Source organism: Notechis scutatus, chromosome 3 (genome assembly GCF_049901735.1).
Source record: "Notechis scutatus isolate UNSWTSFEM ecotype Mainland chromosome 3, rNotScu1.2, whole genome shotgun sequence".
In the NCBI taxonomy this organism is placed as follows: Eukaryota; Metazoa; Chordata; class Lepidosauria; order Squamata; family Elapidae; genus Notechis; species Notechis scutatus.
The window spans coordinates 176,507,751-176,535,013 of record NC_142011.1 but is presented as its reverse complement, the minus strand read 5'-3'; the positions used below and the strand labels follow the sequence as shown (position 1 = coordinate 176,535,013).

Sequence of the window (27,263 nt, the reverse complement as noted above, 5' to 3'; positions counted from 1 at the left end):
GTGGATAGTGCTATATTAATGACACAATATTTGCTTTAGTGGCCACTATATCTTTGCCAGATTAAACATTTGTAATCTGGACCAGCCTTAATATATCCCTTCAAATGGACAAGCCACAAAGAGCCATACAGCTACATCAACAGAACGTCCCTCGATCTGTTAGCCTGTCAGAATTGCAGTTACATCAGAACCAGTCATAACAAGCACCTCCACAAAGATATTGATTAAACTTAAAAAATTAAAGGATCCCTAACTCTGTACAAATCTTCATCTAATATTTTATAAAGTTTGGGGTTTTGTTTATTTCCTTGATCAAAATTATTCATTTCAGAGCTGCCCGCAATGCAGGATCAGAAAATGAATCAGAGCATGTTTCTTCTCTAAGGAAAACATTCACTAAAAGGTCTATCCTTTGCCACCATCTCTTCATACAGATGCAGGTAAATGAAATGCTTTCTGCTTAAAGAAATATTTCCACACCATAGCATTATATCAAAGTGGTATCAGCAATGCAGCCCTGGGTCTTCCATCATATTTTGATAGTGTTTCTGTAGCTCGCCTTATTGCCTGCTACTCCAGAGTAATGTTCTTGAAGGTAGCATATTTTGCACCTTTTTTTCTAGATCTGCAGAAAGAGCTGTTTGCTTTTGGGTTAGAGATGCTTTGTCTTCTCCCTCTGCCAGTCTCTTTGGATCTTCCCTCTCTCTGCAGGAATGAAGGCAAACCTGGTCTCCCTCCTTCCCACCATTCTTTCCCTCCCTAATTCCATCCCCACTATATATATATATATATATATGTCTGGCTGGGAGGTGTTCTGATCATCTTATAAACAGGTTTACACATTGCAACAATGGTAAAAATGAGGATATTTCCATGTGGCACAAGACTGGCATGGAAGGTTGGAAGGGGCAGTGGCATGAATCCAGTTCCTGTATGAAAGTACCATGAGTATATACAATAGGATTGATGACACATGGGAAAATTACTATTCAAAGACAACAATTTGTCTTTCTTACTTGCATCCTGGTGATATACATAACTTTCCAATTCAGACATTATAATAACATGGATACAGTTATACAATGCTTGTACTTACCAAGTTATATTCATCATTATGACGGGATTAATATTTTTGGGGTGTAAAACTCTAGATGATTTCCAGATGGCAACAAAGGTTATGCTCCCATCTTGTGGTGACCTGTATATTTGCAACTAAAGTATGGGAGTCTTGGATTGTGCAGAGTCCACAGCACTGAATCCCTGCTTATGAGATCACAGTTAAGATGGTTGGGACAGAATGAATGACTGCTGTATGCCAAACCAGCTAGTCTGTAGTATACTGGAGTCTGGAAAGAGACCTCAAGGTCAACCACAAAGCACTACAAAGACGCCGTGAAAGAAACTTTATGCCACTGTGACATCAAGCCAAGGCAATGAGAAGCTGCAGCTGCTGACAAAACCCGTTGCGGAGTCCTGTGCTATGAAACCTTCACTGGCTTTGAAGACATGTGCTGTCAAAAATTGGTAGAAAACCATGAGTGGCGTCAGAGAATAGTAACACATAGTTACTGCAACAATGGATTTCCAGTGGTCCCATTCTGCTAGACTTTGTGCTTCCAGACTGCATAACTCTGTGCCTTCTTCCAACCTAAAGGACTACCATATCTATGGTAGCCAAAGTTTATAGGAATCAGATGTTATTTATATAAATCACTGCAAACAAAAGTATGTTGATTTGGTTTGGCTTTAACCCTAAGTTCCTGTTCTCAAATTGGAAACACAACTTCAGCACTTCAGTCTATCATGTTTGGCATAATATTTAACCTCTCCTGTCATAAATTGATAATTATTAATAGAAATATACTTAATTAATAATGAATAATGAAGCTGTGAAGTTCCCTGTGGTGGAAATAGTTTTTAATTTTGTGGTCAAATTTAATTACCCTTTATTGGAGTAGAAAAATATTTCCCATATTGTATGTGTGCTGGCTTGTAACCTAATGTGTATGTGTGTAGACATCCAGCCGTCCAGTAGTGCTTTCCCATCTGTTTCTCTTCAGAGCAGTCTTCTGCATCTTCCAAGAAAGTATCACTAGAGAAATGGGAATCCTTGGAGAAAATCTAATACAATGTACTATTCTACAGTTGCTGTGATGCTAGGAAAGTTTAAGATATTGGATGTTTGAGAATTCAGATACAAATTGATTTGATCAGAATGGATTCAAATCTATTGGATTTACTATGAAGCAATCCTGTTTCAGCTCAAACTGATATTATATGTTTGATAGTATGCATCTGATTATGCATCTGTTTAAATGAAATGTAGCATATGAAAGGTTATATCTTTTAATAAATGTTTGTCAGAAAAGATGTTATTCAAACTCCGATTTCAAGCTAAGACAGAATCAGTAGATTGAGTCTTATGTTACCAAGACTTCCTCTGAATGACAAGATTCATAGCTTGCTGATGTTCCATAATAATAATTCCATCTACGCTAATGTCTTTGGTTGTACATCGGAAATGATCAAAAATGCAGTTGCTGCAAAATATGCAAATAGAAGTTTCAATTGAGAAATTAAGCCAGTTCTGTTTTAGTTTCAGTAGCTCCAAGTTATTTGTCAAGTCTATTTAAAGCATCCATTTTGAGTCATTTATACCATAAATGCCCACAAATTCCCTAAAACAGTTTGATGGTAATCTGCTGAGTCTTTCTTCATTCTGAATTTTGGTGGAAACTACTATATAGTTCTTCTTTTTGATGCTTTTGTGAAACATCTTTCCAAGTGTTGTTAATTGATGTAAAGTTTTGGTTACTGCAGCATATACACTATTTGATCTCTTTGATCTTGCCTAATAAATATATTATAATGTAGATTCTAAAAATGTTAATGTTGTTTAGATTATGCAACCTGTTGTTTTTTGTATGCTTCCTTGGATGTTGCTTCTGGTGCTACAACTTAAGACTGTTAACTAAGATAGTGCCTTTTGTTTGGATATAATTAGGTTTACAGTTTTTCTCAAAGTATTATCTGTCATGAACTTACTACACAGTAAAAATTTGATTTAATTTTAGCTTGTTAATTCATATGAAGACTATTCAAGCTCATGGAGTCCTTTCCTAATAGCAACTGTTTCTATTTAACTAATACATAGAAGCAACCATTTACTGCTGAATTGTGAAATGGGACTGGTTTGTATAATCAGAAAACATTCTCCCTCCCCAGTTAGTTGTTCTTCGCAATGGGAACATTATCATTAGTGATGAATATTTGATCATTACTGTTGGCTTCTTTCAAAATTATGTCATCTATATGAAAACAAATAATATACTAGAGTTGTTCAGTAAGATTATATGCAATCAGGCAAACGATAACAATTCTAAAACAAGCAGGTTTTTTTTTCCAAACTAGATTTATTACTTTGGGGAGAAAGGTCAAATTCCCAGCAAGTCAGTGCTATGCTGGCTTTCGTCAGTGGGTCCTAATGCAAAAGTGGTGTTTCTGGCTGAGAAGTATCAAGGAAAAAGTGATGAAAGTACTGAGGATTATTCAGTTTCTTATTAGCATTAATATTACTAGAACTTGCCAGAAAGTCTTACTTACGAAGCAAAGCATTACTCTATATATTTATTTCTAGGATCAGGTTTTCCTCTGACCAAATAGTTTTAAGGTGTCATATAATAATGGGAATAAGAAAATCAATAAAAATCAAATAGCAAGCAAACTAGTCAATTATAATTTAAAATAGCATTGAAATAATACCAAAACCTTAAAAAGAAAATCTAAAAATGTTACATTTATAGAATTACTTTGAATAGTAACATAGGAACCATAATGATCAAAGGACTAAGGAAAATAAAAAGTCTTTGCCAGACTCCCAAAAGATACCGAAGGCAATATCAGATGGTTATTTCTTGGGAATGTGTAATGGGAAATGCTGCTAAGGTGTTTTTTTTAAAGAACTCAGGATCATGCACACATACTAATTTCTGTATTTAGAAATATATAATATCAAAACAAATTCCAAGTTTTGATAAAGAGAGAGGAAAAAAGAATTCTTACTTTGGGTTTTTTTTATTTAAATGTTATTTAAATGTTCTCAAGCAAAATTATGTTTGTGTTACTACAGGAATAGTGTAATGTTTATTGCAGTCTGTAATATAGCTATAATGATATGAAAAAGTAAATTTACCTGTTATGACACCTAGTCAGACAATGAACTATAATTTCAGGCAAACAAACCACAAAAATAAGCCAAACACAGAAGAAAAATTGGTTGTTTTATTTTATAAATACATTAATTGCTGATTCCAGATAATAACAATATCATATTACAAGTTGGAAAGTTGATCTCACAATCTTTTAGATATTAGCTGTTTTCAAATATAACACTAAGCTATGATTTAGCAATGGGCAAATGAGCCTAGGTCTTGTGCATTCTTCAAATTACCTATCTCATTGTTGTGCGTAAGATGACTTTTCATTCGTCTCATAAATGGACAAAAATAAAAGGCATAGACATTTACTCCATTTTAATTAAACATAATGTATAAATATTAGTTTTAACTATGATTTGTGAAATAAAGGCAATTTCAGGTTGCTCAAGTAAATCAGACTAATTTTAGTTTTCAGTTCAAAGTGATAAACTGTAGCTAGCTAAAAATGGAAGAAAATGCATCTTGTCTTCCTTGTAGCTATTCGAGGATAATTTACAGTTACTTTTCTAATAATATAAAGAGTGGTGTATAATATATCACTAGTAAATTTCCACTAGCTTAATAGGATTTTTTCCTCTCTTTTCCTTCCTGTACTACCTGGCCTGCTCTCTAAATCTTCTTTAATACGATAGAACAGCATGGAGGGAAAGTTTAGACCAGTGTTTCTCAACGTTGGCAACTTTAAGCTATGTGAATTTCAACTTTCAGATTTCCCTAGACAGCCATGCTGATTGGGAATTCTGAAAGTTGAAACCCAGAAATCTTCACCCTGCAAGATTGAGAAACACTGGTTTAGAGGAAGGATTAGCCCACCTCTTCTTCAGCTGAAAACTCATCCCATTAAGGCAGGGGTCCACAAACTTGGCAACTTTAAGACTTGTGGAGTTGAAGTCCATAAGTCTTAAAGTTGCCAACTTTGGAGATGTCTGCATTAAGGGAAGCATAGCACTGTGTTCCAATCAGAAAGGAAAAAAAGAGATACTAATCTTTTTACTATCAACAGCAACAATTGCCTAGTATGTTATCACTTAAGTTGCATTCGTGTGCTAATCAAGCCTGCTTATACAGCAGCAAACTATTGTTTTTCTACAGTGTGCATATATGCAAGTAAAGTCATTCTGAGCTTTCTGATGGCTGGACTTCTGTGATATACATATTTACAAATGTGTATCTATTAGATCCACAAGTTACTTTTAAAACTTAAGTTTCATACATTTTGATATATTACTTCATGAGTTCAGACTTCATGAGTGAAATATCTTAGATTGCCACATGAAAAGCTATTTGCTTGCATAAGTTCCTTGGTGCAGTAATATCTGTGGTGAGATATATAGAGGATTGATTTCTTGGCACCTTGTTTAATGAAGTTTTGTTTCTATTTTTGACTTTTGGTTATGCTTTGAATTCAGTGCACATCCATTTTTTTAAAATTATTATTCTAAATTCTTACTGTATATGTGTATTTAAGCTCATCGCAACCAAGACTGTTACACTTTTGTATAAACATATTGAAATGACACTCTGCAATGTACACTAACTTTAAACAATTGATTGATAACCATATCAATGAGCACTTTGGTCAAAAGATTAATGTCATAATCTTAGCTCACTGTTGTAGGTCAGCTCTGCTGCTATTGTTAAACCACTTAAATGTCATTAAAGCCAGCTTGCCTTATTTTTGAGTAACTGAAATGTACAAGATAATTGATAAAGTAATGTAGCACCTTAGTTATATAATATAGCACCAGCTTCAGAGTTAAATTGGTATGACAATATACCAACACATTTTGGTCTAGTGGTTAAGGCACCAAGCTATAAACTAGGAGATCATGAGTTTTTTTCTTAGGCATAAAATCCAACTGGCTGGCTTTGGACCATCCCCCTTTGGACCATCAGCCTGGCACATCAGGTTCAGGTGCAAGTCATTCTGTCAATGCCTGTCACAACCAGTGGATCAAAACTAGACCCTGCACTTCCAAGTGCAGGAAGAAGAAAAAATACTGAGAGACTAGCAGTTCTGCTGGAATCAGAAAATGGGCCACAGACCCAGTAACAAATATCTTGTCTTTTTTGAGAGAATTTTAATTTTCCTTTTAAAATGTCTTCACATATTGGCCAAATTTACACTTTCCAAATTGGGACTTTGTACATTGGCTGAAAAAAATAGTGACTGGATGGTTCAGATATCTACTATAGGATTGTCTAAGGCCACAGTAATTTAATCAGCACAATTTAATCTAGCTTAAGGCTGAGCTACTTGATTAAGCACCCATTGACATTACTGGCTATGTAAGAAAATGAGCATTTTCCAGCCTTCCTTTGATGTAAACTGGCAGTTTTCAAACTTTGTAAACTCAAAGAATATTTTCCACATATTTTTGTTTACCAAGGAACCCAGATGTATCTGCCAGGCAACATTTACATCTGCCAAAAGGTGATAAGTATGACTCATCATCCAGACATGTTAAGTTTTGCCACTCCTACAAACTAGATCTGTGTACCTTAGAACAGGGGTCCCCAACCGCCAGTCCGCGGACCAGTACCGGTCCGCGGAACAAGTCTTACCGGGCCGCTGGTTGTGCGCCGCCATCTTTTTGGAAAGTGCTTCCGGTGAGCTTTTCGGGTAGAAAGCTCACCGGAAGCACTTTTTCATCAAAAAGATGGCGGCGCTTAGTAGCTCGGTGAGCTTTTCCGGATAGAAAGCCATTTCTACCCGAAAAGCTCACCGAAGCGCATGCGCTTTTTTGACAAAAGTGCTTCCGGTGAGGTCACCGGAAGCACTTTTTCGTCAAAAAGATGGCGCCGCCCAGTTGATGCCGGTACCAGGCCGCGGCGCCCAGCTGATGCCGGTACCGGGCCGCGGCGTCAAAAAGGTTGGGGATCACTGCCTTAGAATATAACCAAGATATATTTTACAACTCAGATGAAGACCAGTAATAGTTGACAGTAATCAAATTCCTTCCTTAAATGCTTCTCTGTCATTACTAATTTTTTTCACTGAGAAATCCTAAACTTCTAGGAAATGCGGTTTAACCATCTTTGGCAGAAGCCAACATAGCTGATAAATATTATGTGATTTTGGGTTAACCATATAGGTAATTTAATAACTTCATTATAGAATTAAGATAGAAAAGTCAGTTTCTGAACAATGAAAGTCCTTTAGGTCTATGAAGAAAGTTCCTGCTGCCTGTTTTAAGAAGCTGCTCGTATGAAATAGCTTATGTTGTATTTGTTTCAATTAACAGTGTGTTTATAATGCATAGGTAGATAAACCAGTTTCTCTGAAAAATGAAAAAAATGGACATTGTTTTCAACAGAGCCAGGATTTTGCCCTAGAGTAGCACCATGTTGTATATTATAAAAAGTCATATGCACCAGTTTTGTAGTAAAGTTTTGTGGTCTGAGTTATATTAAAAGATAATATTGCATAAATTTATATCAATGTAGAAGAATAATTATCACTAAAATATAAATGCATGTATATTCTTTGTAATAATTTCAGTTGCAATACAGAATTAGGTATGTACAATTACTGTTCAGAAAGCATACTATACTACTTCTGAAAGTGATTGCACTTTAAATGTCACTCCTTTTTTTAAAAAAAATTAAATATATAGCAATTTTTTTTGCTCACCACTCCTTCTACTACCTAGAAAGGGTTATATTCCACAAACTAAAATCATACAGGACCCAAGAGTTTTTTCCCTATGGCAGGATGAGTCCCTTGCTACTTTGACGGTGATGAGAGGTCAACGGGTTATAAGATTTACTTGTAATGTTACACAACTATTTATTGACTATCTTTTTGCCAATGAGCTATGGAATATAGTTAGTGGAACATCATGTACCCCACAGAAGCTCAGTTCTACAGTATAATTGCTATCCAGTCACTATTTTAGTGCTGGGTAAGTTTTTGGTTACTGTAAAGCAAACTAATATTCTTTCTCCATTTAGAAGCAATATCTTTGACTCTAAATTAATGTTAGCTTATATGTGGATAGAAGAGTGCATAATTATTACAGTCCGGCCCGTGTTGAATATCCAGCTAATAATAAACCTAACTTCATCAAAACTAAACAATTCACTGTCTGATATTATTGTACATCCTCTAATGAACCTGGGATCCACATTAGCATGGCAGCACCTATCTGCTCCACTCTATCTACAAAGAATATCATTGATAAGAGTCAAGTAGTTCACAATGCAAAACCCAGAAACAATAGTCGCCTCAAATATCACAAACAGGAAGAAGACTGTTTGTGACCCTCAGATGATAATCACATGGCTTTGACTTAGGACTTTGTTCAACTATAGCAACATAACTAAATATTTCTAAATACAAAACTAAAGTTAGTCCACAGAATTTTGCCACAATTGCACACATATTTTTAAGTAAAGGAATAAGTTTGGACTTTTTTTGCTCACTAGCTGTGCGGATAAAGCTATACAAATATACACCATTATAATTTCAGGGTTTTTTTTTTTTCTTCTGTTAAATTTTCTGGAGAAATTTATGTTCTTTTATAAAATTACAGTTGGCTGGGCATATTTTTCAAAAATATCGTAACTTTGCTCATTCTAAATAGTGATACAAAGAAATATCCCATATTTCTTTGTATCACAATTCTAGCAATTTGAGTTATATAAAACTTTCAATTTGTAGCCAGGATATATTTTGCTTCCTGATTTTTGTAAAACACATACATATGCACACAAGTAAAACTCAAAGGATTAGATATAATAATCTAGAGTTCATCTTGTATCCAGACCTATAAATATGAAATATTTGAAGATACATTCCTTTAAGGCCTTCAAGGGTCTAAAATTAATCACTTTAATTCCTATTCCAATTTTCCTTGCCTTTGTTGTTTAAGGCACATTATTAATCTGTAGCTATCAGTGGTCCAAAAGGGTAACTTTGTCACTTAAAGGGAAATATTTAAACATACATTATATCCTTAAAAAACTAATCTTCATATTATTACATAAAGTCCATAATAATATTAATGAATCAATACATTATATATACAATATATGCAAACTTAAATATACAAGATTTTGTTACATACTGTATGCATTTCATTAGAACAATTGTACCGTTTATTTAAACCAATATAAGTAGTTTGATGTCACTCCAGGAAAGCAAAGATTGTTAGTGCATGATCCTCCATAAATGGGCGGGCAAGCAGAACATGGCACGCCAACTTTATATGGTGCTTCTCCTATCCAATTTCCCCTAAGGAGGGAAAAAACAATAATGTACTTAATATCATTTCATAACATCTTTATTAAATGACATAAAATATAATTTTTTCATATGTAATCTGCATAGCAGAGTCTGTCTACCTTTATCCAAGATATTTGAATTCATTTACATTTTTAGTCCCAATTCTATGGACATAGGACTAGATATTTATGGGTAGAACTAGAAAAATCTCATGAGAAGACAAGTTACAATATAAATAGACTGAGATCCCTCCTATGTTTAGCTGATTTAAGAAATAAAATTCAGGGATTGTAGATTGTTTATAACCAAATCACATGTTCTTAAAATTCAATACTTTTTGCTACCAATTTTGTAAAATGTTAAGTATTTTTCCTGATGACAATTCTTTACCCCTTTTGCTACAGTCATTTAAAAACGTGATATAAGGTTTAACAACAGGGAAATCTTATATTTCTTTGCTAGATTGAATTATAACTCCCCTGATTTACTTTTATAGAATACCAACATATTCAACCTATAACTTTATAGATATAACATGGATGAATTAGAAAATGAGTTACAATGATGGCTTGTGTGCTGAGACAATATGCAACAATAGATTAAATGAAAACAGAGAAACTTACTTTGGGGCATAGTTGCATACCAAAAAAATAGCTCGGCTCCAAACTGCTCCCCAGACATTCATATTATGGCACGTGTGGATTGCACAGCCTATTCTGTTGGAAGTGGCCCAAACCATCTAAAGAAATAGTAGGATTTATTTGTTAAAAGTCCAGCCTGAAAAGCAACATACTTATCATATAGACATAAGCTTTGAACTGAAGAATGATACAAGAAAACCGAACCTATATCACCTGAGTATAATGTGTGCACATGGGCCCGTAGCATCTCATTGGGCACCTTGGATTGCAGTCCTGAGGATATGGAAAGGCATAGTCTTTCACTTCATCATACCAGGGCTGCACCAACTGGAGAATGGATCGATATCTGAGTAAAATTAAAATAAGATAAATTGGTATTTTTGAATGTTCAATATTACTTGTGTGTGTGCGTGGGTGTGGGTGTGTGGGTGTGTATAATTTATTTGTTTATTTTTTGTAAATTACTTCATTCTCATACATTTGCAGAATAAAAGATGCTTGAAGATTAGTGACTTGAAACAAATATATATGAAATTTAATTACCTTCCAGTCCGTACAGATAAATTTTGTCCCAGAAATCTCAACAAGTAAGAAGGCCCATGGTCCCAAATGCAGGTAGCTGCCCAAGCTTCTGCAGATTTAGCTAGATTATCATCCCAGACCTGAGAAAATATAATACTTTTATTTATCCTAAATATTGAAAAGGCGTTCAGAAATATGAAGTGGATTGAATCATATAATGATCAAATTATGCTATTGCAGATTTGGTGGCAGACTACCCAAAAACCTAGTTAGTCAGTTCTTCCATGTTTCTTTGTCCAGTTTGATGAACTGATCAAATATTATGAATTGGCTGAGCTTCGATCCTAGGCAATTTATTAGAAAGTTACACTTTTGAAGACTGTTTATTTAATTTTATTCTGCCCATCTTTCAAGCTGCATACTGCTCTGTATGAAGGCAACTGACTAGTCCAATTCATACCGGAAACATGGATATTGAGTGTTTTGCGCCTCTTCCAGTTTCTCCACATCACCAATATTAACTTCAAGTAAACTTAAATGAAGAACTCTTTACATTGACCAAAAAAAATCTCACAACTTCTATCTAGTTAACAAATAGTCTTTCTTCCAAGCATTAGCATAGTATCCTAACAATCCTTGACTGACTTAAGAAATTTCTAATCAAACATGGATTTTGAAGATTCTGTATTTCTATCAACCTTGTAATAATGGTGAGAAAGAACTGGATATTTGAAGCATAAAAAACTTGGAAAAAGACCAATGATATTATGGAGGTATTAAACAGGACAACAATGTATCTGCCCTTACTGTTCACCTTGAAGAATCCTCATAGGAAGCATTAAGATGTATGGTGTAGTTCTTGAACACTATACGCTTCACTCTAAAAATATCCCTGTTAGGTATCAGTGGTCAGCTGCTACAGAAAAGGGGTCACTGGGCCAGGATCATTTTTTTCTATATGAACCATCATTCTTCTTGATTCACAGTTCCACTTATGGCAAAAATGTTATAAAAAAGAATTTATATTGAGACTATTTGGGCTTAAGTTGGTTTGGAAATAGCAATAGCGCTTAGACCTATATACCACTTCATAGTGCTTTACAGTCCTTTCTAAATGGTTTACAGCATCACCTTCTTGCCCCAACAATATGGGTCCTCATTTTATCCACCTCGCAAGGATGGAAGGCTGAGTCAACCTTGACACTGTGAAATTCAAACTGCCAAATTGCAGTCAGCCAGCAATCAGCAGAAGTGGTCTGCAGTACTGCACTCTAACCACTGCACCACCAAAGTCACCCCTTCTAGTACTGAGCTTTCTTATTCAAAAACTTTGCAATAATTAACCCTTGATTTTTTACTACTGTTCCAGTTTTACATAGAGAAAACCAAAATTCAGAAATAGATGTTCACAGCCACCCAATGAGTGTTTGCTCATGATGCTAATATAATTGGATCTCCATCTCCTTTGTTCTATATGCCAATTTTTAATGGGTCTTGTCTTTTTGATTCAGTTTATTGTTTTCTTCATATGGATAATTGCACTTAATGAACTAAACCCAGAAAAATATAAATTATTTCCCCAATAAATTTTTTGTAAAATAAAGTTTAGTTTGATTTTTGAGAAAAAGGCCATTTTTGGAAATGATTACTAAAAACAACTTTCAGACAAAGCAGCACTTTAAATAAAATTTAATCTGGGAGCAATAGCTTGAACTTAAATTACACTGAAATCTATTAATTTTATGTTTAAATGCATTTAATTTTATTTTAAATGTGGTCAAAATGTTTCCTAAATGAATCAATAATAAATAATTATAAAGAAACAAAGTTTGACAACTGATTATTTATGTATCATATCCTTGGCTTTATTAGTTGAAATTTCACATTAATCAAATTAAGAAATGCGGAGGTTATCATCCAAATGAAGGGATCTCCTTAATCATAGAGTTCAATACTTGCCCAGAACAAAAATCCTAGGTAAATCTTTGCAGAGAGACAGTTAGAGTTTGCTTCAACCCATATAGGGAAGAGAACCAATAGCTTTCATGCCTAAGGTAGGACTAAAACTCATCACTCCCTGATTTTTAGCCTTTTGCCTAAATGATTAGATCAAACTGTTTTCCTTAATTTCTGTCATGGTGAAACCCCTTTGATCTCCCTTAATAGAAACTGAGTTTTTAATTCTCTGATCATCTGCATTTTCCAACACTCAATTTATTCTAATTTCTCAGAATCCTTCAATTGTGATACCTACAAATCAGCACAGTACTTAATACAGATTTTCACCAATGCATAATAAAAAGGAAACATTATTTCTTGTGATAGAAGCACTGAACTAGCATTTGTTCATCTAACCCTTGTATTGAAAAAACATAGACACAAATGAAGTAAATATCTAATGGGTGTGGCTTTCTCCTTGGTAGATCCTGGTTTTCTGCTTGAGTGTCTTATTTATTTGTCTTCAGTATTATTTGTCTCCTCTTTTTGTCTAGTTTTATTTCCTACTTATCTGGTTGTTGGCTACTGGAGAGGAGGTGTTCTAGTCTTTTCAGTTCCTTCTCAGTTTTTATATTGTTTCTTTTGCATGATATGTAAATGCAGTTTATCTCTACATCTCTATTGAGAGTTGAGAGTCAGGCTTCCAGGAATTCCTTGATATTTTAGATTTAGTTTGGTCTAGGATACTCACAGTTTCCCAGTTGAAACTATGGTTGAGTCTGTCCATGTGTTGTGAAATTAAGATGATTTCATGGTGTCTTCTGATTGCTAGTTCATGGAAGCACTCTGCTAGTCTTCTGTATGGCCTACATAGTGGCTGTTGCAGTTCTTGTACTAAATATTGTAGATAATTCTTATTGTTTCTTCTTGGGTTACTGGGTCTTTTGATTTACATAAGATATTTTGTAGGGCTTTAATTAGCTGGCATGCTAAGGTGAAGTCATCTGGTCTTAAGACTCTGTCTATATATTTATGATGTATGGTGGTGGTTTGTGTTCATTGTTCTATAGTGAGTTGAGTTGAGTTAAGTGGTCAGGCACTTATTGATAAAGTTGCAGGGATATCTATTTTGTTAGAATAGTATAAATGATCAGTTTTCTTTTTCTGACTTTCAGGGTTGCTGCACTGTATTTGTGTTCATCTGAATAATGTTCCCACAACTCCTCTTGTGGAATGTTAGTTATTACTTTAGTAGTGAAGCATTTGGATAGTGTGGATGTTTATATATATGTGTGTGTGTGTGTGTGTGTGTGTGTGTGTGTGTGTGTGTGTGTGTGTATATCCATTTCCTTTGCTGATGAGGATAACTAGGATGGATATGATGTAGCATATCCAAAAGGGTAGTAAATTAGCAGTGGAAAAAGAAATACTGATTATTTTACATACTTTTATATAAAATTTGAATTCCTTATTTAATAAATATATCATCTCATAAAGTGGAGATTTCCTCCATTTAGTACTGAGAGATTAATGGAAAACTGACTGTATTAAAGTAATAACATATGCCTAATTCTAATGCTTGTATTTCACAAGAGACCTTGCAGAATTTATTTTGGGATTACCATTTTTTAAAAACAATTTTCATTAATAAATGTGTATGTGGTATATATTCAACAAATCAAACCATTTTTAGAAGATTTGGTGGGGGAGGGGGGGAAGCAAACGTTCCAAGGCAATTCTTTTTAAAATTGTACTGGAAGCACTTTGTACTAAAAGATCATTTCCAGTGCCTATTTCTCAAATGGTCTATGATTTTTAATTATTAACACATTTATTGGCTTGAGTGACTTTAATATCTTCAATTAAATTTTAGTTCTGCATTGGATCTGTTCTTGCACAGAAAGTCACTATATGAATTGTATTATTTGGTTTATGTATGTCAAGAGAGTGGGTGAAGAAATCTTTTTTTAAAAAAATGGAATTGTCTACACATATACAGATGTTGATAAATTATTAAAACTACACAGGGACAAGTCTGATTTTTAGAAATATGAACATTTACATAGATTCTACTCTTGTATATTGAAGAAGCTACTAGTTCTTGATGCACATATATACTGTGCGTGCCCATGCTTACTTTGGAAACTGTTTTTCTAAAGATCTGACTCAAAGACAGAATAAGTATAAGATTTATATTATATTTGTGGTTTTGTTCTTGTTTCTTGGCTGTGATTGTTAATTGAGGTCTATTCTGAGATCCTATTTTCCTTAAGAAAAGACCAGCTTGAGCAAATTAAAGTCTATGTAATCTAGCATTTGTTTCCCTTTTTTCTTTCACTTTACAGAATTTATGCACTTTTATCATTGTGTTTTATTTTCTCCTGGAATATTTTCAATTCAATTCAATTTTTTTGTTTTAATAGTAGTAAGTTTATGTATCATTTATCTGTTACCAAATGGGGTATGAGAAATATAAGAACTTCAAATAGAGTGGATAAAACATGCCTGGGAAATCAGTGTGAGGCTTTCCAATCTAAATTCCTTAAAAAAAAAAAAATACTTGAAAATAAGTAGGTTGACCGATTTTTATTTGTAAGAAATAATGGCGCCTTTTCCTGAATGCTGTGAAACTGATTGTTAGAGGTTTGGCTAAAGAATAAGCAATCAACTTACTAGTCTGTTCCATTTACTCTTATTGAATACGGTGCTATAAAAATGATGGATGAAGTACTCAATGTTTTGAATTACACTAAGAATCAGAGAATGGAGCAGGCTAGATGTGTGAATAAATCATATTCATCAACAACAGCTGCAGGAAACATTTAGCACTATGGGGACCAAATGGTAAAACTAAGGATCTTTTCATCTGCATCATCTATCTACTGTCCAAAATGGTGTAATTGGACTGATCAGCAGTGGCCTAATTAAATACAAAGGCAGGGCTTGAGGTCCCTGAAATACAAGGCTTCTTCTTGTCTCAATTCCTTTCCCCATCATGCAATTATATATAAAATAAAGGCTTGCATAAAAAAACCAGTTTTTGTCTTTTTGGAGCCTTGATACTAACTTTGTACCATTTGAAGCTAATTTAGGCTGAAAATTAGAACCTAAAGTAGCTCTGTTCCTTCTCCAGCAAATGAAAACAAATTAACCTCTTCTGGTTAAACTTGTGGCAGATATCTGAAATACAAAGCCATCATAATTAAAAGCTCTAACTGCTTTATACACCATTATTTTGAAACAGGCTGAACTTGGTGACCAACCTTATCTAAATTAATAATTTAAATATGCACTGAAATGAAACTGCCAACAGGAATATCCTAGAGGAGGTAACAGAAAGTCAAGATAGGGACCGTGACCTCATAATTAAAGCACATTTAAAAGGAGAAGTACTTCTATTGTGCAGTCACGGTTGCCATTTCAACTTTTCTGAACTTTCCAGGGGATGCCGTGTTATCCATATAAAAACTATATCTGATTATCTTGCAGATAAATTGTTACAATGTGCTCTGTATGTGGCTGAGAACCACTGGGAAACTATGTCAAGATTAGAGCAGTACAAGCAATGATGGGAAATCACACAATTCTCATGCTTCAAGTGCTACACTGATGGGAGATCCGGTTTGAGCTTCTTCGGTGATAGACCAAAAATCTGCAATTGTGCGCAGTTTCTATCTGTGCTCGCCGCTGGAGTGCCCTGAGCTGGCTGGTTTCGGGGCTAAGCCATCCCATAGAGGTGGTGAAGAGGGGGAAGACTGCCAGCAGGGTCGAGGAGAACCGCATCTCTCCTCCCCAGCTGGCCGGGATCATGCTATTCTCAAAAAAAGAAATTTTACTTGTGTTATGTTTTGTGAAAACCCAAATAATTTTTTTTTTTTAAAAAAAAGTGCTATACTGATTACCAATTGGCTTCCAGGTACAGTTCAAGGTGCTGGTTGTCATCTTTAAAAGCCCTCATGAAATAGGGCTTAGTTATCTGAGGAACTGCCTGCTCCTATGATTTCTGTTCATTCTGTAAGATTTGATAGAACTGGCATCTAGTAGGATCCAGGAAGTGGACCCGAGCTCTGGAATAGCATTCCTCCAGGGATTTCTCTGAGCACTCTCACCTTACTAGCTTTTAAAAGAGTACTAAAAACATGATTCCCAATCCTTGGTTTAGTGAGGTTTGATTGGCCTTTTGATCTCTCCTCATGGGGGAGGGAGAGTTTGGTTACTGTACTGTCCGAATGACATTCCACGTTGAACTTTTGTTGATTTTATTGTTTTTTTATAGGTCAAAACATATTACTTAGGCAGCCTAGAGATATGTGAAATAAATAAATACATTTATTTGTTTATTTTTGGGAGATGCATTCTGGTTTTGTCTTTTTTCCTGCATGTATTTTCAAAACAGTAGATATTAAACTAACGAACTGACCTTGATTTCATTTCCTACACTGAGATACAAAAATAGAAAGTAATTATAATAAAATTATGTTGTGTGTGTCTGTCACTATGTCCTCTGCTGAGGAGTAAACTAAAGGTGCATGGTGTTTGTAAGGCTAATCACTAATGAGATGTCATGACTCTACTAATGCACAGCTACACAACTCCTTTGAGGCAAATTTCATGGGTGGCTGGCTATATTTTTATTTGCAAACAAATGCAGATACATTTAGCACTTATACCTTCTGGTGTCTTTTATCACCTTCCTAACATAGTCTGTAATTGTTTCCTGGGTGATCTCTCATCCAAGTACTAATGAGATTTATCTTCAAAGCTTGAAGGTTCATCAGGTGTGCCATCTGCTAAGATAATGTAGGTTCTTAATTAACAGGATCAAGAAAGTCAGAATACATAATCCAAAAAAATTGTACAGACTCCAACCAGGATATTATCTCTACAAATGCTGTTGTTGCGGGATAGTATTCTGGTAGTTGTTAGGCTTAGTTGGAAATAGTTTTGGATTGCTACTAGATTAATAATTGCCTTCAAAAAACACCCACAAGATTTTTCCCAACTCTTGCAAAGCATAAGAGTATTGAAGTTAATTGTAGTTAGATGTGCACTGATATTTCTTTAAATCCCTGAGGCATAGATATATTTCTGTGCAATTATCACAATATGCAGTCATCTCTTTCATTCCAAATTGCCTTGGTGGCACAGTGGTTAGAGTGCAGTACTGCAGGCTACTTCTGCTGACTGCCAGCTGCCGGAATTTCGGCAGTTCAAATCTCACCAGGCTCAAGGTTGACTCAGCCTTCCATCCTTCCAAGGTGGATAAAATGGGAGCCCAGATTGTTGGTGCCATATGTTGACTCTGTAAACCACTTAGAGAAGGCTGTACAGCACTGTGAAGCTGTATATACGTCTAAGTGCTAAGTGCTACTGCTAAAGAGAAACCTGCACAAGGAAGCTGAATGTGCTTGGACATTTGAAAATCTTTAATAAGAAAATTGGGTGGTCCTACCTCTGTGTTCAGGTGAAAAATCTGAAGTAGAGACTTAATCTGGATTCCCTAAAATGAGAGTACAGCTACCAATATAACTTAATATTACTACTACTTTATCAAGGGGCCATTTCAGCAGTACTCAAGTGCATATGAATACAAGAGATCTCCTTGCAGATTGAGTTCATGTTATACTTGATGCTTTGGAGAATTGCTTGATTAAACTCAGGCCCTATAAGCCTGCCAGCTTTGACCCTGATCTGACTCAGAAATAAGACTGGGAAATGAAGCTTCCTGTCTTTCAGTAATTGTCATGGGAAAACCACAAATGGCTTTTAACCTTTTTTCTTGTTATTTTTTTTTCATAGAAGAGGGTGAAATCACAGACACAATATCCTTCGGAGAAAATGAAGTCAATTCTGTCTCGGAAATAGAGTAGTACAGAAGGTTTGAAGGTAGGGTCCATTACAAACATTTTTAAGACTATATGCTTATACATTTTCAATGTTGGAGAAAATTAGACATTTTGAGGAATCAATCTTGCCCAGTTTCAGACTGATCAGTGCCTATCACAAAAACTGTGTCTTCTTAAAATGTTTTTAAAGATAAATTAATATTTTTAAATAGTTTAAAATTATGTTTCCTGTAGTTTCTGAAAATTCATCGGAAATTGTAGCCATTTATTTTTGTTCCTTTATTAAAAATATGACAGACCATTCTAAAAGAGGTGAGAAGATTCATAGTATGGGAAAAATGGTGAATATTTTATTTTAGATAGAATTAACTGACATGTTTAGCAAATGACATTATATTCTTCTTTAAAGCACTGTGTCTAGGAAGGTGTAATGACCCATTTCTTGTAACAGTGTTGTTGATAGAAAATTGGGAGATCAAACACACAAGATGGTGGATATGATGATCTGATACAAAAGGGCTGGACTTGATATGATTTTTTCCATCAAAGTAAAAATATACAATGCAAAGCTAGATAGTAAATAATACATTCTGATGTCTGGTAACTTCCTACTAACTCAAAGTTCTTAAATCTAAGTTGATTTCGAGTGCAGCTATGGTGCACTGTATATTTTCTTTTCAAAAAAATATTTGTGTACCTTTTATGGCCTCTCCAGACTTAATAACTATAAGCAAGGCAATTCCTATCTACTGCACCTAACATTTGGTATTAATGAAATAAGAAGGTAATACTCTAGCGTCATTTGCAAGAGATAGTTTAAACTGAATTAAAGAACCTTAAGGAAGCTCATTTTCTACCAAAGTCTGCTGGGTTTGGCTTCATTTGTTAAGAAAACTTCTTAAAACATGTTCGTTATTCCAAAAAACTTGAACTGATCACTTTGGCTGCTTATCTTCTCATCTACATAAAGTTATGTTATTATTTGAATGATAAAGATTAAAGAACTGTTCTTGAAAGTATGGGCTACAGTCTACCCACTAGTCCAGTTTAGGTTAGTAGATTGATTTTCTTAACTCCCTTGTCTAGTGTTGAAAGAAAGCAGTTAGTTAACCAGTTAGCTTCCATGACCCTGAGGCTTCCATTCCTAGTCTATCACCTTAACCACTGAACCACACTGGCTATCTATTTGACTGATTGATAAATTAAATATTTAAAATAATTATAATATTGAGATTGATTGTTTTACTTTTTCAAAGCTGTGAGCTAACATACAGTAAATAGTCCAGAAGTGCAAGGGCCATTTTCTAAAACTAAAAAAAATGTCAATGCTCCAGAAAAGATATGACTTGTAATCTTGTTTACATATAAAATAAAAACAAACTTAAGCTGTTGAGAAATTCATCCTCAGTTCCAGACAGCATCTTGATTTTTATCCAGGCAATTAAGTTACAAACGTCAGTGCTAGATTATGTAGCTTTAAAATGATTGGCATTATTTTAAAATTTATGCTTCTGATGTCAGCATTAGTCACTTCACTGACTAAGTGAACTATTTTTATCGATTTAAGTCTTAAAAGTGGACAGTTGATTCAGCTGTGATCTCAAGGGGTAAGACATTCAAGGCTGAATGCCATCTCTTAGAACGACATTAGATACATGCAAATTGCATATTGCGCTATTCCCCAGATTGACATAACTATATCTGAAGTAATGAAACACCTATCATTTCCCTAACTACTTTGCAAAAATGTACACACATACACATATGCAGAACTACATATTTTCTTTCTCAGATGACAAGCAGTATTGCTTTCATTTTGGGTGTTAAATAGGCATATTAGTATCTCAAGAAGTATTATCATATTCAGAAGTATGTTGGATTTTAATATGCTCGGTCATAATAACCTTTTCCAAATGCACTTTTCCAGATTTTTTCCCATTCCTATGCTAATGCTTTCACTTCCTTTTAAAAACTTGAAAGTAAATAGTTTCACTGACTGTATAATCCTTTTATACGGCCTAAGACAAAAGTGTGCAATCTGTGGTTCAAGGCATGTATGCAGGCCTCTGTTTAATTTCCTGCATTTGTTGGTCCAATTTCAAAAGGCTGTGCAATCTCTGGACAGAAGCAGTCTGTCTCTTTTCTGGCAGTTTTCTGGGGGAGCCATAGATTAAGAAGAAAAGAAGGAATAATCCAAGGAAGCTGATAGTTTGATTTTGGCACTCAGTACACGGGGTTTGGCCCAATCAACTGCCTCATGTTCCTGATTATTTTTATTTTATTTTTATTTTTTGCAGCGCAATGCAGGCTTGCTTGCCAATAAAGGAAAATAAAATTAAAAGCTAATTCATTTAACATGATCTTTTATCCTTGAACTGCCACTGAAGATGGCATCTATGACAAGCAATAGCCAATTTGTGGACATTTTCACTATATTGAGCTTCTTTCTTTCCTCCTGAGGGCCCCAAAGCTTTTCCGGAAAGCTGTGAAGAGGATTCTTTCCCCAGGTACTGGGATGGGATAAGAGCTGAGGCCAAAACAGGTGCAGCTGTATTGTAGATTTATTATCATACTTGGCTATTGTGTTATGGTTACTTTTAACTTACTGTGCATTTGTATTTTGGAGTTTTATTGTGTGTGTGTGCGCATGCGTGCATATGCATGGTTGTTTTTGTTATTTTAGGATTATGCATTTAAGATGCTGGCCATATAAAGAAATAAAAAATCCCAGTTGTGTGTGAATCACAATATGGAGCTAAGAAATAACTCCTGAATAGTTGCAAAATGTTGACGTATAATTCAATTTCTCTAAAGGATTGTTATAGGAGGAGTCTTGTACTTTTTCATCACATTCACGCTATTTCTCCCCATTCTAGAGTTTATGAGCATGTAGTGGGGAAGGTAAGGAAACTGAGCAATCAGATGGGATGGGGGAAAATGCAATAGTAGAAATTCTGCTATTTCATAATAGTAACTGAATTCCTTTATTAATGTGTTCTTTCATCACAGAAAACCAAAAATATTAATCACTGAAGTTGACCCACACTAACCAAAAGTGTGAAATGTATTTCTTATCGTATAGCTGTGCTTCACAACCTCTCCAGACAGAATTCTGGGAGTTGAAGTTCAAACATCTTAAAGTTACAGAGGTTTAGAGACACTGCTGTGGAGAGAGCCCTATAGTTCTTATTAGTTTGTACATGGAATAATTGAGAGTAAACTACCAGCTTATAGCATGTAAGAATACTATCAGTTCAAAATGTGCGTACAAATCCACAGTGAGAATTGCATTGCACACTGAATTTTTCTTGAATTTTATTCAAATGTTTTTAAGGAAAATCCATTTGTATTTTTATGTTGTTAATTCCCATCTGGTCTATTATTCCCTCAATGTTTTCATGTGTTTACTCCATATGAAAGTACCAAGTTCCACCACTGGTTCTTTACTTAGAGGTTTTGCTTATGGGATTTTATTGTTGAAAGAAAAGATGTAGTCTGAAAGAGTTAACGTGAATTAAAAATTAGTGTGCAGAATCACCTGATCCAATTTAGGGAGCCAATCTGGAACACAACATGGTTCATTCTGGTCTAGGCCATTCCAAAAGTAAACCCATCTGATTCATATACTGCATCCAAACCAAGATTTAAACAAACCATACTTTTTGTTGGAGGAGAATGTGATGGAATTTGCAGAAAAAATAGCCCTCCAAATTGACAACAAACATTTTACATTTCAGACACACTAAAGGTTAACCATCACAAAATTTGCAGTAAATATTGATACAACTAAGTATTCCCCTGCATATAATTTGGCTCTGGGTCAGGTAGAACTCTCTACTAGTTCAAAATGTGTAATCTCTGATAACAGAGGACATTTTCTCACATTTATTTTTATATATAATCCTGTAAAGTCCTACAAATTAGTCTGAAATGGTCAAACAGGTTCATATTTATATATTCATTGCATTTGTATACTACTGTAATCAACCTTAACTCTCACAGTTTACAAAATAAATAAAACACAAACATGCAATAAAATCCTAAGGACAAAAACAATAAAACAATTTAACTATATTGAATCATGGCACCAAGTCCAACTTAATAATAGCAATTCAGCCTTGAATGCCAATGAAAATTTCTGTTTTTACAGAATACTTAAACAGTGCCAAGTAGATGCTACTCAGTCCTTGGGAAGAGGGGTATAAGTAGTGATTATTTTTTTTAAAGGTTAACTTATAAGCCCTCACTTTTTTACCTCATATATGGAGGAACCCCTAAGTATTCCCACCTGAAAAAAAAATAGGATGGACTGTTTCCACTAGGAGGAAGGGAGGTGCTGCCAAATATATCAGGAAGTGAAGTCATGTAAGCACCTTACTTGGAAACCTAATGGAAGGTAATGTAGTGCATGTAATTTATCTAGTTGTGGGAACTCTAGTCCACTGCATTTTTCACCAATTGCAGCCTTTTTGGGTAAATGTAATGTAAATGTAATTTCAAATAATGTAAAGCACATAGAAAAGTTACTATTGTCAGGAGCTATCATTCCAAGTAGGAGCATAATTGGCACATGATCTGAGGCAGGCAAAGTTTTCCCTGGCCATTGAATTCCCCTGTGAATCCAGCAGTAGCTGCGAGTCTAGAACTTCCAAGTCATAGATCTGCTCTTTCAGGAGAAGTGACATCCCATCAGAATTGAAACTGAAGCACACAGAACAACAGATGTTTTCTGGACCAGAAGCAATGTGCTGATATTTTGCCTGATTCATTCCATCTGGGCTCTTTTAGCAACCAATCAAGACCTCCATGGCATCTCAAGCCTAGCTCAATATGCACTCATGTATATATGGATGATATTTCATCCAATACCATGGATAAACTTTCTGGGAATTTCATGTAGTTATTGAAAAAGTAGTGGTAAATGAACCAAACCTTGTGGTACTCCCACAGAAGGGTGTCTACAGTTCAGAATATAATTTTTATATTCCAATAAAAAGGAATTTACTAATATACTTCACTTATTATCGAACATTAGAAAGTGAACATCATCCAAAACTGGGTAATATATATGATTGTTATACTGTACATTTATATGAACAGGTCATTTTAATGTTTACGCTGTCTGATTTGATAATGACACCATTATGGTTCAATTATTCCTTTTTTGATATTATTGAAGATTTCATTCTGTTTTTAATTATATATCAACATTTGATACATTTGACAATTGTGCAAAATAAACTTCAATGTGTATGGTATATTAAGTGACATTAAAAATATCACAGATATACTGTTCCAAGAAAGCTAACAGAATTATTAACAAACAAGAGAAACAAAAATTGGCCATAGGAAAAGGGAAAAACATGCATATTAGACTTACCAAGGCCAGATTTTAGGCAGAGTGGAGGAGTTCCTCAGAACTCCAAGTGATAAAAATATTTGATGCATACTTTCATATTTTAAAATTTATGGTTCACTCCTTTGCATGTTGATTCAGACAGGCCATTATATGCAGTGAGATCACTGTATGCAGGACTGTAGCCTTAAAAAACTTTGTTACATTTTTCTATATAACCAGAATAATTATCATAGTCAACTTCTGCTTTCATATAACACAGGATTAATCAAATACAGAATTAATCAAGCACTTTAGCTACATTCAGATTATATATCCAAAGAAGACTGTTAGAGTGGTATATTAGTTTATGACATGTCTGCACCATAGACAGAGGAAGAAAAAAAATGGCCTGAATTACTCAGCACATGCAATCTATGACAGTAATTTCAAAAGCTCTTGGCGTGGTTTTTATATGAAAAAAAAATATTTGGCAATGTTAAACTTAAATAAATTATACTTTTTTTTTAAATTTGCAAGATCCTTCCAAATTCAGACATGAGGAAATGAATAAAGACATGGCTGCTTACCATGTATTCCATGTTGGATGCAGGTGGGAACACTTTGCCTCTGACCTGATTGTGGAAATCCAAAATGGCAATCATATCATTCTGTGAGATATAACGCTTTTTCCTGACCTTGGGGAGGCTTGAAGAATCCAGATGAGTTTTCAAAGCTGCTTCAACATCAGTGTAATTTTTAGTTGACAGGAATGGGTCAGTGGAATTGGGCAACACTAGTGTACTTGCTTCACAGAGAATGCTAATTAAGAGAGTCCCACTAATGGCAGAAATGACTGTCATTTTAGGGTCTGTCTACTTTAAAGCAGGAGACAAAAGAGAGGATCTGTGGAAGAGAAAAGGTTAAAGAATATTATTGGGATCAGACTAAATCTTTTCTTCCAGTTGAGTTTCCCAGCTGATCTCCCAAACAGATTCATGTGTGCAGCAAAGCACAAATGTATGATGGTTGCAAATAGTCAATTGAAATGCTTTGATGTCTCATGTTGCCTAGCAACCATGCACACAAATTGTCCTGTAACATATGTGACTATCTTAGTACAGCTCAAAAAGCTACAAAAAGAATCCATTGCAGTATTTTCAAGCTGAAAAAAGGTTCTGATCACTGGGAGTAAGTTCTGCATTCAAACTAAAGAGACATAATCAAAGGAAAAATCAGGACAGGAGAAAGAGAGAGAGAGGGAGGGAGGGAGAGTGGGGGAGCATGGAAACCACTATCTTCCTCTTGCCATTCAATTGATTCAAGGAGCATCAGATCTGTAATAATAATAGTAAAAAGACATGCAACAGAAACTGAGCTCAGTGGCTTACCTCTTTGCAGAACCAAAAAGCCTAGTGTTATTCTTCCAAGTTAAACAGTTCTCTTCTGTGCTCTAGTGTGAACCTTGGAAAAAAAAAGAGTGTATCTTATTACCAATTTACAAGGAGAAAGAAAGAGGGTGGGGAAAACTGCAAGCTTTCTAGCTGCTGGCTACAGAACTGCTAACAGCTTTTATATGTTATAGTAAACTACAAAGGGCAACTCTTTTTTCAAGATTTATGCACCCTAGGGGTGGAGTTTTGTGCAGAAAACACAGTGATTGGGCTTTTACTGTAGGATATTGGGATATTGTTTCAAACACCCCTTTCATCCTGACTACAAAAAGGAAAAATTCAACTTTTTGTCTCCTCCTTTGGTTTTTTTTCATTCGGCTTTCTTTTTTCATAGTTTAATTTCTTGATGTTAATACTTATATACTTATAAGTAATAAGGTACACATTTTATTTTTCATCAATCCAGATGGAAAAATACAGGAGCCTTAAAGAAACAGAAAAGCAATTTGTTTCATATTGACACTTGGAACACTGCTGTCAATTGTTTGCTTTTATTCAGGCAGCTATGAAGCAAGAATGGAGAAAGTGTTACTCTGGAAAAAGGCGTTTGTCACCTGAATTCATTCCCCTGAATAGCAACAGAAGCTGAATACTCTTGAAAGCAAAAAAAAAAAAAAAAAGAGGGGGGGTCAGGGAAACATCTGGTCTGCATTTGCTGGAAGTGGGGATGGAATTCTTTAAGTAGGGAATGGTTAGGTCACTGACACAAAATGCAAATAGCTGAGGGCATAACTAAACAGCGCCATGACAAATGGGCCATCGGCTATGAGGGTTGACAGTGACCCAGAGCCAGTAATCCCATATCATGGATTTATAGCTTGGAGTTCCTTCAGTATTACAGTAGACAGAAGCAGTGCCAGGTCTGGAAGCCTAAGGAAATATTTCCAATCAGCCCCATCAAACATTCCGAAGAAGAATATTTTGTGAAGTCAGTGGAATGAAGCTTTTCCCGGGAGAACTGACCTTCCCTGTTTCTCAGCCGGAACAGTCAAATCTAGGAAACCCCCACTGGCACTTGCACAACATCTGCCCAACAATGTTAACATTGATTCCCAATGGAAAGTAAATGGGTTGTTGAACTCCCAGACATAGAAAGATACAGAAATGACCCCACAAAAAAGATGTCAGAAATGGACAATCCTGAACAGGATTCGCACCTCACAAAGTATCTGCTGGGACTCTCTGTATAAATGGGGCATAGTATCTTCTCCTCAGTGTGTCTGTGGGGTCTCAAGTCAAACTGTAGATCACATCATGACTGGCTATAAACTAAGGGCATATACTGGTCCAGTATCTGATTTTTTTTTTTAATATAAATGATGCTGTACTTCAATGATTAGATGGCCTAGACATTGGTATTTGAACACAGATCTTTTTTAACATTTTAACATTTATATTTTATTATGTTTAATAATCTAGGTGAAATATTAATGATATTGCTAGTCCATCTTTGATATGCCATATGTTGAATAATATTAAATATCACATCCACAAATTTTAGTCCGTTATTTTTACCATTTATACCCAAAAAAACCTGCAGATGTTAATTTGTAAAGATAAATGTATGTCAGGCATGAAAGACCAGGAACATACATGAAGTTCAAATTTATTACTTTATTATTTATTATTGTGATTTATTACTACTCATGCCTATGCACAGGAATTTGCCAACTAATGATTAGCATTAGTTTAGTGCTAGATAAGGAAAGGCAGAAATTAAGAGCAGTTGGCTGGTTCGCCTTTTGACTCTGCCCCCAGGTTCTGCCACTCCTTCTCCTACAATGCATCTGTCATACCTGAGTTTAGATTGTGACTCTAGAATTTTCTTAATATGATGTATCTCACCGAGATAATTTATTTACATATCCAAATACAAAAAGTTATATAAGATTGTGTGAAGTGGCAGTGATAAACTATATATTCGAAATAGCTCTTCAGATTAGCACCAAATAATACATTCACGTATGACTTCCAGAGACTAACAATTTAGAAGATACAGGATTATAAGTAGTAGGCTATATCAAAACACCTGTTTTTAATATGAACATGGGGTAAGAGTATCATAGGAAGTTTCCACAAACTA

At 34.9% G+C, this 27,263-nt stretch overlaps 1 protein-coding gene across 2 annotated transcripts; it reads right to left on the bottom strand.

Annotated features, from left to right (window-relative positions):
• Positions 1-4,261: 4,261 nt before the first annotated feature.
• On the bottom strand, positions 4,262-24,707 carry PI15 (peptidase inhibitor 15). Of its 2 annotated transcripts, XM_087961877.1 has the most exons (7): positions 24,317-24,707; positions 10,629-10,747; positions 10,299-10,431; positions 10,068-10,183; positions 8,810-9,453; positions 7,106-8,756; positions 4,262-6,718 (listed from the first exon to the last, which is right to left on the bottom strand). In XM_087961877.1, the coding sequence occupies exons 1-5, from the start codon at positions 24,587-24,589 to the stop codon at positions 9,318-9,320; spliced, it is 777 nt and encodes a 258-aa protein (XP_087818003.1). In that variant the 5' UTR covers positions 24,590-24,707; the 3' UTR covers positions 4,262-6,718; positions 7,106-8,756; positions 8,810-9,317. The 2 variants fall into 2 exon arrangements, with proteins under 2 accessions (XP_087818003.1, XP_026544979.1); XM_026689194.2 differs by having other exon boundaries at positions 7,106-9,453.
• Positions 24,708-27,263: the final 2,556 nt, after the last annotated feature.